This window comes from Monodon monoceros, unplaced genomic scaffold, assembly GCF_005190385.1.
Source record: "Monodon monoceros isolate NGI ecotype Baffin Bay Population unplaced genomic scaffold, NGI_Narwhal_1 Super_Scaffold_12, whole genome shotgun sequence".
In the NCBI taxonomy this organism is placed as follows: Eukaryota; Metazoa; Chordata; class Mammalia; order Artiodactyla; family Monodontidae; genus Monodon; species Monodon monoceros.
In genome coordinates, this window is record NW_021703768.1 from 166,711,928 (window position 1) to 166,724,544 (window position 12,617).

General features: G+C 45.9%; 1 protein-coding gene across 9 annotated transcripts in view; it reads left to right on the forward strand.

The window, feature by feature from the left end:
* SUGP2 (SURP and G-patch domain containing 2) overlaps window positions 1-12,617 on the forward strand; it is a 31,240-nt gene that overhangs the window by 895 nt on the left and 17,728 nt on the right. For 8 of the 9 annotated variants that reach the window (XR_003792700.1, XR_003792701.1, XM_029217115.1 and 5 more), the window contains exons 2-4: window positions 1,055-1,186; window positions 5,188-6,795; window positions 9,769-9,889. Coding sequence is in view for 7 of the 9 variants with exons in the window: in XM_029217114.1 (XP_029072947.1) it covers window positions 1,055-1,186; window positions 5,188-6,795; window positions 9,769-9,889 (1,861 nt within the window). In the remaining 2 variants the exon portion in view is untranslated. Of the gene's footprint in view, window positions 1-38; window positions 60-1,054; window positions 1,187-5,187; window positions 6,796-9,768; window positions 9,890-12,617 lie in introns of those variants that run through there. The other variant, XM_029217118.1, reaches the window with a different exon arrangement.

The window sequence follows — 12,617 nt, forward strand, 5'->3', positions numbered from 1 at the left end:
ACAGCAACCCCCATCATGAGCTGCCCATTCCATAGATGGGGAAGCGGAGGCACGGAAAGGTTAGGTCACTTGAATTGATCCCGGGCCACCTGGCCAGGAGACCCTGCCCTTCGGTAGTAGAGAACAAGGGAGCCCCGGGAAAAGGGCTGAAGGATAGTAAAAGGGGGTGATGGTTATAAGAAATGACTATAAGGCAGGGGAAGACTTGGGTTTTGAGGCTGGAGGTTTCAAGATGGAAGGGAAACCTTGGTGGGTAAGGACACTGCCACTGGATTGCTCAGTGTTGCTTCTCAGTCTTTTTCTACTCAGTCTTCAGGGCTTTGTCCCCACTTCCAGTGCCCTGTTTTTGCCAGGTTTCAGTCTGGACTGGCTGACCTTGGATGGGTCACTTAGCCTGGATCTCCCTTTTGCATTTTTGTGTAATTTCATTCATAATAGGACCCACTTCTTTATTGGGTTCTAGCAAGAAGTAAACGGGATTGTGGGAGTCCCTCCCCTGCAACAGGACCTGGCACAGAATAAGCTCTGTCAGTAGGTCATCATCACTGGTCAGGGATTTCTACACTCACTCGTTGAGACACCTCTCTCAGAGGGGAAGTTAGCTCTCAGAGCCTCTTCGCCATGTCTGTGAAAATAGGAAAATGGAAATGGGAAAGATCGCATCTTTCCTAACCACCATTTGCAAGGGTTATGCTCCTACTGCCCTACATTGTTGTGTTTAGTTATGTGTGTTGCTTCATGTAGTCCTTCAGCAACCCCGGAGATAGGACTGCTTTTATAGAGCTTCTTTTAAGGGACTCTGGGAAAATGGGCTCAGAGATGCAAAATAAATTATCCAAGATCAACATGCTTGTCTTACTCCTTCTCAGCCAATACACACCTGTGAGGTTCATGAGGGCAGAGCTCCCCTTAAAATAATCCGGCTTCCCTCTGAAGTACCATGCCAGATTATGGATTACTGCCTCGTTACTTTGAGGAGTAGGTGAAACAGATCAGACTCTGTGAGAATTAGTTGTCATTCTTAGTGTCTTTCGTTTCCCACTTCTCACTACAGGTCAGAGAAACATGGCAGCAAGGAGAATTGCACAGGAGACTTTTGATGCTGTATTGCAGGAAAAGGCTAACCGATATCATATGGACCCCAGTGGTGAGGCTGTAGGCGAAGCTCTTCAGTTTAAAGCTCAAGGTAAATTAAAGTGCCTGTTTTTTTGGGGGGGATGGAGCGTGTGTTTAGGGTTGGGACAAGACCCCGATCTGCAAATCCTCAGATCCTACCTTCTTATTTGTTAAGGGGAGAGAAAATTTTCTCTTGGTCCACCTGTCATGTCACATCATTATGTAGAAGGAGGTATTGTCATTATCTCGAGGTTCTTCTCGCCGGGCACCTTCCCCCACCTAAAGACGGGCTCTTAAATAAACCTCCTGGCTCCATCCCCACCATTGCTACCCAGGTTTGAGCTCTTATCAGTTCTCACCTGGATTATTGCAATAATCTCCTCCTGAAAGGTCTTTCAGCTTCTGGCTTCATTTCCTCAAATCTGCTTTCCCCACAGATCTCTTTTTTTTTTTTTTTTTTTAATTAATTTATTTATTTATTTTTGGCTGTGTTGGGTCTTCATTTCTGTGCGAGGGCTTTCTCTAGTTGTGGGGAGCGGGGGCCACTCTTCATCGCGGTGCGCGGACCTCTCACTATCGCGGCCTCTCTTGTGGAGCAGAGGCTCCAGACACGCAGGCTCAGTAGTTATGGCTCACGGGCCCAGTTGCTCCGTGGCATGTGGGATCTTCCCAGACCAGGTCTCGAACCCGTGTCCCCTGCTTTGGCAGGCAGAATCTCAACCACTGCGCCACCAGGGAAGTACCCCCACAGATCTCTTAATGCCAACCTTGCTGGGCCAAGTCCCTGCTTGGACCCTTGGGGCTCCCCATTTTGGGTTTATATCCTCAGACAAGTGCAGGAGCAGCCGGCTAACTGGTATGTGCAAGACAGGAGGGTCTGGGGGGCCTGTGGAGCTGCTGAACGTAGGCCCTGCCTGAAAACATTCCTTTTGCAAAGTTTTGAAACATAATGCCAGCAGAATTAAAAATGGTGCCCATGGGGCTTCCCTGGTGGCACAGTGGTTGAGAGTCCGCCTGCCGATGCAGGGGACACGGTTTCGTGCCCTGGTCCGGGAAGATCCCACATGCTGCGGAGCGGCTGGGCCCGTGAGCCATGGCCACTGAGCCTGCGCGTCTGGAGCCTGTGCTCCGCAATGGGAGAGGCCACAAGAATGAGAGGCCCGCGTACCGCAAAAAAAAAAAAAAAAAAAATGGTGCCCACACAGATTGCGGACAACTTGGAGGTCCTTCGCAGCACACGAGGCTCCTAGTCCTCATCCCCTGCTTTGGGCCTGTTGTTTCAGTTATACTGTGTGCCTCTCTGTGTTTTGAATCCCTCATCCCAGCTCTGCATGGTTAATTCCCTCAGGCACTAAGACTCAGCTCACAGGTGCCTTCCCCCAGGAGGCTCTAGTAGGCCTGGAGATTGATTTTGCACTGTGTACTTGCTCCTCTGCCATGGGCTGGCCTCCTCCAGGCCTCCTTTGGGCCTGTGCCATTTGCTGCTGCACCAGCCCTTGAGCCAGCTGAGGTGTAGAGGAGGCTTTCTCAGTGTTGGCTGGATGAGCCTAAGTGCTTGGGGTAGGGATAACTGTTATTATGTGCTTTGGACCTGGAGAAACTGAGGCTTAGAGGCTGTCTCCAGATTCTGAGTTTTCAAAAATGAGTAGCAGACAAAACCATTCCTATTACAAAAGATGGGAAGAATTAAGTAGTTAAGAATAAGATGTAAAAAGCCTCTTTGCTGTTTCCTTACCCTTCAGAAGTAACCATATCTGTGGTGTTTTGTGCATCCTTTAATTCTTTTAGCCATATGTGAATCCTGAATACTTAATGTGTTTTTATATATATATACATATACGGGGGTATATGTACGTGCATATATATGTGTATGTACATAAACCTGTGTGTATATATATGGGTATTTGAATCTTGGTTTATCTTTGTCTAGAGACTCAAACACTAATACATATCTTAAGTTACCTCAGGAAAGGTTGGGGGCAGGGGAGACTGTGAACCCAGTAGGGTGCTAGATGGTTCTGGAACCGTTTCTTTGTCACAGAGCTGCATGGTCCATCGGTCAGCCTTTCTCTGTGCGTGTGCTCTACTCTGCACTTTTCCAATGCCTTGTAAACCAAGTCATTGGAAGATCCTGTTGTGTAGAATGCAGCCACTGCTCTACCTCTAGTGCTACCACCCTCACCAGGCCATCAGTAACCATCACTGTCTGGATTATCTTGGTGGACTCCTTGCTGGAACATCCACATCCACTCTTGTCCCTTGTGGTCTGTTCCCCACAGAGCAGCCAGTGAGGTCGTCCCTCTGCTCCAACCCTCCCTCACCCTCCACCCCCATGGCTTTCTGTCTCATTCATAGTAAACCCCAGAGTCCTGTCAAGTGCCTGGCTTGGTCTGGTACCCACCCTGTTCTGTTTGCATCTTCTGTCATAATAGTTCCCTAATTTTGGTGCACATTAGAATCATTTGGGGGCTTTTTTAAAACCCTAATGCCCAGGTCACACCTCATTCTAGTTAATTAAGTCAGGATGCCCCAGGGACTTCAGTGTGTAGCAGAGTCTAGGTTCTGCCTTCTTACCACTTTGCCCCTCTTTCCCTCTGTTCCATTCTGGCCACATTTGTCCCCTCCTCGTCTTACCTCAGGGCTTTGTCCTCACACTCCCTTTGCCTGGTAGGCTTTCCCCACAACTGCCTGTTCTGACCCCCACAGCAGGTCTCTGCTACTCAGATACAGTGTTTCAGAGTTGGTCACCTTGACCAGCCTGTCTAAAAATGTCCTTCCCTCCTCACATTCCTGCCTGTTTATTTCTTACTGGCACTTCCTTACACCTCAAGGACTTTTTATGTTTGGCTCCCTCAACTGACAGGTCCAGGAAAGTGGGGTCTTTGCTATCTCCTTTCCCTGTTGTAACTTCAGGGCCTATAACAGTGCTCACATGCTGTAGGTGCTTAGAAAGTACTGGTTGGACAAATAAACTTGGATTTATACAAAGCCCTGGCTTCCTGTGGCCTCTTGGCCCATCATTACTTCTTGGCATCTCTCTCTCCCTTTTCTTACATTTGACTTTTTGACTAGGTAATAGATTCTGATTCAAAAGCTAGAAAGTAAGAAAGGCACTCTGTGCAAAGTCTCCCTGAGGCCCACTGTTCCCATATGCCCATAGTTCACTTCTGTTGCTGGCTTCTTACAGTTTCTTTTTTTTCTTCTTGGCCGCACCACGCTTCTTATGGGATATTAGTTCCCCAGCAGGGATTAAACCCAGGTCCTCAGCAGTGAAAGCATGGAATCCTAACCACTACACTGCCAGGGAATTTCCCTTACAGTTTCTTTATGCACAAATGAGCAAATGCAAACATAGTTTCCTATTTTTCTTATTTCTCCACAGAGGAGGACAAAAGTACACAGTGTTTAGTTTCCATTGTGGCCTCTGTTGTTGTGGCCTGTTTAGCTTCTGTCTTCCCTCCTATCTGCTTCAGTCTCTGTTTTTCCAGGAATTGGTTGGCCTAATGGACCTTTCTGAGGGAGCCTATCAGCCAACTTTGGGTCAGATGCTCAGCCAAGGCCCAGCCAGCTGTGGTGGGTGCAGTGTCAGATATGGCTCCTGCCTCAGTGGCACTGTGGGCCAAGAGTTCCTCATAGGAAGCAGGGGAAGCAGACATCCTCTAGAAAACCCATCTGCTGTGTGATAGAAGTAGAAACACACAGGTGTTCTGGTCGCAGTAAAGAAGCCCAGGTTATTTGGGGACCAAATACCCTTCCCTGAGTCTAAAAGAGGGCTTGTAAAACAGAGCCAGGGCAGGAGATCTGAATGAGTGAGAGGCACTGCTGCCCAGCCTCGATGGACTGTCGTCAGGGCAAATGCAGGCCCAGTACTTGTAGGTCTTCTGTTTTTATAAGTAGTAAATCTATTTTTAAGTGAAACCACACACGTTTTAAATGTTGGCAATGAATATGAGCTTCTAAAATGCACTCTGACTGATAAAGCACCCCTGCTGGCTGGTGGTCTGTGGATTATCCGTTTGCAGCCTGTGGTCTGAAGTACCTTTGTGTTTCTTTCTGGATTGTTTATTTCAGATCTTCTAAGGACAGTCCCAAGAGCCAGAGCAGATATGTATGATGACATTCATAGCAACAGCAGATACACTCTGGGCGGATCTGTAGTTCATCCTCAAGACACTGGGAGAGAAGGCCTGAGAGGTGATATATTTCCAGGACCTTCCTTCAGATCAAGCAACCCTTCTGTAAGTGACGACAGCTACTTTCGCAAAGAATGTGGTCGGGACCTGGAATTTTCCCACCCTGACTCCCGAGACCAGGTCTTCGGCCACCGGAAATTGGGACATTTCCGTTCTCAGGACTGGAAATTTGCACTCCGTGGCTCTTGGGAACAAGACTTTGGCCATTCAGTTTCTCAAGAATCCTCCTGGTCACAGGAGTATAGTTTTGGTCCTTCTGCATTACTGGGGGACTTTGGCTCCTCCAGGCTGATTGAGAAAGAGTGTTTGGAGAAAGAGAGTCGGGATTACGACGTGGACCGTCCAGGAGAGGCAGACACTGTGCTCCGGGGCAGCAGCCAAGTCCAGGGCAGAGGCCGAGGTCTAAACATTGTTGACCAGGAGGGTGCCCTCCTAGGAAAGGGGGAGACTCAAGGCCTGCTCACACCTAAAGGAGGGGTCGGGAAACTTGTCATGCTGAGAAATGTGAGCACAAAACAGGTGCCCACTGTAAGTTGTATCACTCCCAAAACTCAGGGCACTGACCAAATTCAGAAGACCACCCCAAGTCCTGATCTGACCCTGGGGACAAACCCAGGGACGGAAGATGTCCAATTCCCCACTCAGAAAATCCCTTTGGGGCTTAATCTGAAGGATATTCGGCTCCCCAGAAGAAAGATGAGCTTCGATCTGATAGATAAGTCTGATGTTTTTTCGAGGTTTGGGATAGAAATAATCAAATGGGCAGGATTCCACACCATAAAAGATGATGTTAAATTTTCCCAGCTTTTCCAGACTCTCTTTGAACTTGAAACCGAAACCTGTGCTAAAACACTCGCCTCATTCAAATGCTCCTTAAAACCAGAGCACAGAGATTTTTGCTTTTTTACTATCAAATTTTTAAAGCACTCTGCTTTGAAAACACCCAGAGTTGATAACGAGTTTTTAAACATGCTTTTAGACAAAGGTGCTGTGAAGACCAAAAATTGCTTTTTTGAAATCATAAAGCCCTTTGATAAATACATAATGAGGCTACAAGACCGGCTGCTGAAGAGTGTCACACCCCTGCTCATGGCCTGCAATGCCTACGAGCTGAGTGTCAAGATGAAGACCCTCAGTAACCCCCTGGACTTGGCTATTGCCCTGGAGACCACCAATTCTCTCTGCCGGAAGTCTTTAGCTCTTTTGGGACAGACGTTCTCCTTGGCCTCTTCTTTCCGGCAAGAGAAAATCTTAGAAGCCGTCGGCCTCCAAGATATAGCTCCCTCTCCTGCCGCATTTCCAAACTTTGAGGACTCTACTCTGTTTGGGAGAGAGTACATCGATCACCTGAAGGCCTGGCTGGTCAGCAGTGGGTGTCCACTCCAGGTCAAGAAAGCCGAACCCGAGCCAACCCGAGATCAGGAGAAAACGGTTCCTCCTACCAAACCTGAAATTCAGGCTAAGGCTCTGAGTGGTCTGAGTGATGGTAAGGAAAGCAGCAAAAGTTTCTGTTTGTTGCGATTTGCTTGCTTTTCATGTTTTCTTGTAATGTCTCTCATTCTCTTTGATATTTGTACATAAAACTCCTTTAGCCAGTTGGAAACAAATCAGAATTTTAGTAGTAAACTCACAGTGACCAGTATACATGCCTGCCATTCATTCTGTAAGCATGTAAGCATGCGTTAGGAATCTTCTGTCTGTTACAGAAGTCCTTAGACTTTCTGGGTCAAGACTCCTTTGGGAATCTGATGAAAAGCTGTGGTCCTTGCCAGGGAAAATACATATATGTTTGTACACAATACAATGTTGCACTTTCTGGGGTGTTTGTGTCATCCTGCAGCCAAGTTTTAAGAAGCCTTGTTCCAACAGCACCCCTTCTCTACCCCCGCCAAGTTATTACTAGAAGGGAGAGTAAATGCTGGGCACAGTCTCTTAAGAATTCTCCAGGCTTCTAAGGGAAAGAAGTCACAAAACCCAGCCCCTCCTTTGCTGGGATTAAGGGGGCTATAGGAGAGGCCCCAGCTCAGCTCAGCATGGGGAGTCAGGAAGGCTATGTTTGAGCTGTTTTGAGGGATGCGTGGTGGAGGCACCTTTTCACCTGCTCGCGTTTCTAGACTGGCTAAAGGTTGAGAGATCACTTAGGTATACCTGGTAACCTGCAGTTAACGAGTTGGCTTACTGGGGAGGGGAAAGACCTAGAAGAAGGTAATAGAAATAGAAATGACTGGCTGGTGTCCCTTGTCCCTCCCCCTTGCTCTCAGGATGGACGTTCTCACAACCCAGACATCCCAGAGGTCATGAGCACACATAGTGGCCATGTGGCCATTTAGGAAGTCCCCTTTCCCTCTGATAGAGTTTTCAGCTTCCATTGCCCCAGCCAAGTTGGGAAGTCTCATTTGTCCCTGAGTCTCTTCAATCCTCTCCACCCTCGTGGAGCCCTGACTGCGACAGGCACTGGGTAGGTCGCTCCGCGGATGGGCGGCCACACCCACTCCCAGAGAGAGAGCCTTCCAGTAGTGGGCTCAGGGCTGAAGCAGGACCTCTCCTCCCCACATCCCCCAAAGTAGTGGGGTGGAAAGTCAGTATAACAACGATACTGAAGAACTGTAAGAAGGATAAAAAAGTCCCCCATAACCTAAAGTTGCCTGCCACCGTCCTCTGGTTGTGCTGCTATGCAGGCATGCCTGTAGCTGCAGTCTTGCTTTACTGAAAACACTACAGTCTGCTCTTTTACAGGATTATCAAAGGCTCTTTTCTGTGTTTCTGCGGCATTTGCAGCATCATGACTAAATGTGAATTTACCTCACCTCTCCCTTGATGTTGGACTCATAGTGCCTTTTATTAGAGGCTTCTGAGGCTGAACAGAGCTCAGTTCCCATGAGATTGGCATCTGCAAAGCATTGGCTCCTTTTCTGGTCAGCAGGTAGACAGCACCAGCGCCCACGTCTTATGGGGCGCTGCCCTGCCATTACTTCAGTACTGTTAGAAATGCTGGGATGACATCTTTGGTTGCATTTATTATTGCTATTATTTTCGTTAAAAATGTTTTTGAATCCTCCCTTAAAGGAGATATTCACAGAATGATTGCTGGGCCAAAAGTAGGACCCACTTTCTGGCCCTTACTATGGTCATCTTCTCTAGAGATGGTTGCAATGATGCACAAATTTCATTGTCTTTGAAAGCTTCTGACTTTGAATCTCTTATTCTTTTGTAAAATCATATAAAACTAGCAGTTCTATAGAATAAGAGCTGACAACAAAAAAAGGGAAAGTAATTTCAGAGGGGAAATGACATGACAATTGAAGGATTGACTCATCCTATGTTAAGAACTCACATTGATGTTTAAAATACCATTCCACAGAACAAACTGGAAAACCTCTCCAGTTCAGGGGTGATTTTTATTGAATGAGACCATCTGTGCTATTAAAACTAGCAAATATCAGAAAACTAAACAATCTTAGTGTTTAAGGACATAATGCTCTTCTGTGTTGCTGGTGGCATTGTAAATTACAAGTCATTGGAGGAAATTCACACTTTAAGAAATGTTGTCTTTTCATACATTCAGCAGATATTTTCTGTGAACACCTACCTTGGAACTACTGACTTTTTTTTTTTTTGCGGTACGCGGGCCTCTCACTGTTGTGGCCTCTCCCGTTGCAGAGCACAGGCTCCAGACGCGCAGGCTCAGCGGCCATGGCTCACGGGCCTAGCCGCTCCGCGGCATGTGGGATCTTCCCGGACCGGGGCACAAACCCGTGTCCCCTGCATCAGCAGGTGGACTCTCAACCACTGCGCCACCAGGGAAGCCCTACTGACTTTTTTAATTGGGAAATTTTTCTTTGTAAATTTATGTATATGTTTTATGATTACAAAACACATGTGTGTTTAACTTTTATAGATAAAGCAAACACAAAAAATGAAATCCCTGATAAATCTACCACCCATAGGTAATCTCTGTTAACTTTCTGGTATATTTCCTTCTAATTTTTTTCTGTGTGTCTGTATTTATGTATCTCTTTTCCTTTTTTTCGTATTGCAACTCACAGTTTAGATATACTTTTTACATATTTTATACCTAGATACATTTTATGTCTTTTGTTCTCCCCTTAATATTGTGAACATTCAAGTTAAGATGTATGCAAAAGGTGGTTAGGAGTTGCTGCACACCATTTTCTCCTATAGAATATGTATATATATTGCTCTGTACAGTCATCCTAAGTTTGTGACTGTTTCTCTCCTAGCGATTATGCTGTTATATAGCTTTTGAGAGGATATTTTGCATATTGGTTTCGAGAATAACAGGCCCCTTTCCTCTTTTCAATGTTGGTCTGTCATGAACGAGGATTTCAGTTCCTGGTGCCTGCTTAGGCCCCATCCTAAGCCTTCAGTTCTGTCCTGGTCTTCCCAGGCCCCATGTGGTCCAGTGTGTTTCTCAGAAAAGCCCTTCTGTGTGTTCCAGAGGTCCCCCAGCGAGCAGACCACAAGGTGGTGGACACCATTGACCAGCTGGTCACACGTGTTGTTGGAGGCAGCCTGTCTCCCAAAGAAAGAGCTCTTCTCAAGGAGGACCCTGCTTACTGGTAGGTCTTTAAATGTTGCTCTTCAGAATTCCTCCCATAAAGTACATGGCAATGTTTTTGTTGCTCTGATGATGTCCAGAGAAGAGGGTGAGATGCTTATTTTGCGCTGTGGTGTAGTCAGTGGAAGAGCATGAGGGTGGGTCAGGTTCATGTGGGTTCAAGCTCCAGTCTGCTGCTTACCTGCCATGTGGCCTTCTCTCATCTGGACATGGAGCACTTTGTCCCTGCTGTGCTGGTTTGAGGATGAGGTGAGAGGTGTATGCAAAGAATGAGTGTAAGATAAGGAATATATCACAGCAGTTGTTTGTGATTTATTGCTACTGTTTGTTAAACTGTCTTTTCCTTTTGCCTTATTGCCTCTTCACTTGAATAGAACTTTTTAAAATTAAAGTTTTCACCATAAATACAGTATTTGATCATTAGAGAAGGTAAAGAAGAACAGAAAGTTGGGCAAAGCCACCTGTGTGCTTACTGGCATTCACTGGCATTTTTGGGTATTTGCTTCCAGCCTTTCTGCTCATTGCGAGCTGTTTGGTTTTTAACACAGTTGTGATTATGCTGTGATATACGCTACTCCTTTTAGATAACAAAGGAAAATGCTCGTATTCCCTACTTTTTGTAAACATTTCAGATGGCTGTGTTTACCGGTTCGCAGAGTAGGTGATCAGTTTATCTAGCCATTCCTCTCTTGTTGGATTTTTAGAATATTTTTGATTGTACACTATTTTTAATTTTTTCTGTGAATAGCTTAATGTGTCACATTTCTGTGTGTGTTTAGGATTATCTCTAGATTAGATTGCTGGAAGTGGAAAGGTTTTATACTTCGTTAACTTTTTAAAAAATGATCAAAGTGGCATATGCCCTTTGTAAAAATAGAGAAAAGTAAAAAGGCAAAGATGGAGTTACTCAGAGCTCTCCCACTTTTCCCCCACAGTGTGTGCTCTGTAGTTGTGTCCTGTGTTTTAAACTTAACATAATTGTCCTTATTATCAATGAATGCATACTATTCCTTCTTACACAGTATACTACACTCAACCATTGCCCATTGGTGGATTCTTGGATTCTAATAACGTTATGATGAATGTTGTCTTGCTTTTATTTATGTCTACATTTCTGGCAGTTTATTACGGTAGTATGTGGGAGTAAAATTGCTAGTTTAAAAAGAAAGCTCATTTTAGAGGCTTTTGATCTGTGTCAGTGTTTCTCAACTGCAGCATTATTATTGTTATTATTATTTTTAAAGAAGATGTTGGGGGTAGGAGTTTATTAATTAATTAATTTATTTTTGCTGTGTTGGGTCTTCGTTTCTCTGCGAGGGCTTTCTCTAGTTGTGGCAAGCGGGGGCCACTCTTCATCGCAGCGCGCGGGCCTCTCACTATCGCGGCCTCTCTTGTTGCGGAGCACAGGCTCCAGACGCGCAGGCTCAGTAGTTGTGGCTCACGGGCCTAGTTGCTCCGTGGCATGTGGGATCCTCCCATACCAGGGCTCGAACCCGTGTCCCCTGCAGTAGCAGGCAGATTCTCAACCACTGCACCACTAGGGAAGCCCAACTGCAGCATTATTGATGTTTGAGGCTGGATAATTCTCTGCAGGGGGACTGTCCTGGGCATCCTTGGCCTCCACTCACTAGGTGCCAGTAGAAGCCTCCATCCCAGCCAAAAATACCTTCAGACATTGCTCAGTGTCCCCTGGGGGACAGAGTTGTCCCTGGTGGAGACCACTGATCTTTATCATCAGGTTATTTTCCGTGATTGACACCCTCACTGCCACTCTGTACATGTGCCATGCCCTCACATAAGTGTTTTTGACTTAAAGATAATTTCATAGTGTGATGTTTTACCTTATATTCTTTTGTTAATTAAAAAGATTATGTGTTTGCTCATAGGATTTCTAGTTGTAGTTCCTCTTTTTTGAGTGATCTGTTCAGGTCTGGTATAGTCAATGTTGTATCCCTACCAAGCTCTCTATTCTTGGTGTTGTAATTTCTAAAGATGCTTGAAAGGTGTAAATTTCTGTGTAATGGCACCAGGGGTTTGGTCCTAACCAGCATGATTTTTCAGGAGAAGAGTTGGAACTTGTTATGGTTTTATTTTTACAGAATTTTTTTTTTTTTTGGCTGCACTGGGTCTGTGTTGCTGCACTCGGTCTTTCTCTAGTTGTGGCGAGCGGGGCTACTCTTTGTTGTGGTGCATGGTCTTCTCTTTGCGGTGGCTTCTCTTGTTGTAGAGCACGGGCTCTAGGTGCGTGGGCTTCAGTAGTTGCAGCACGCAGGCCCTAAAGCGCACAGGCTTCAGTAGTTGCAGCACTTGGGCTCAGAAGTTGGGGCTCATGGGCTTTAGCGCGCATGCTCAGTAGTCGTGGCGCACGGGCTTAGATGCTCCATGGCATGTGGGATCTTCCCGGACCAGGGCTCAAACCCGTGTTCCCTGCATTGGCAGGTGGATTCTTAACCACTGAGCCACCAGGGAAATCCTTTACAGAATTCTTGAATTCATCAAGATTATGTTCCTGTGTTGAATAAGATAGGCATGTAACTTAAAAGGTAAAAAAAAGAAAAGAAAAGAAACCCAGTAACCTAATTGCCCCAGTGTCATTTATTGAATACTTTTTATTTAGCAAATACTTTTGCTTTCTGTGCACTTGGTACCATTCTAAGCACTTTACTGCTCTAAGCATTAGCTGGCCGAACCCTCATAAACAACCTTTTGAGGTAGGTATGTTGTCATCC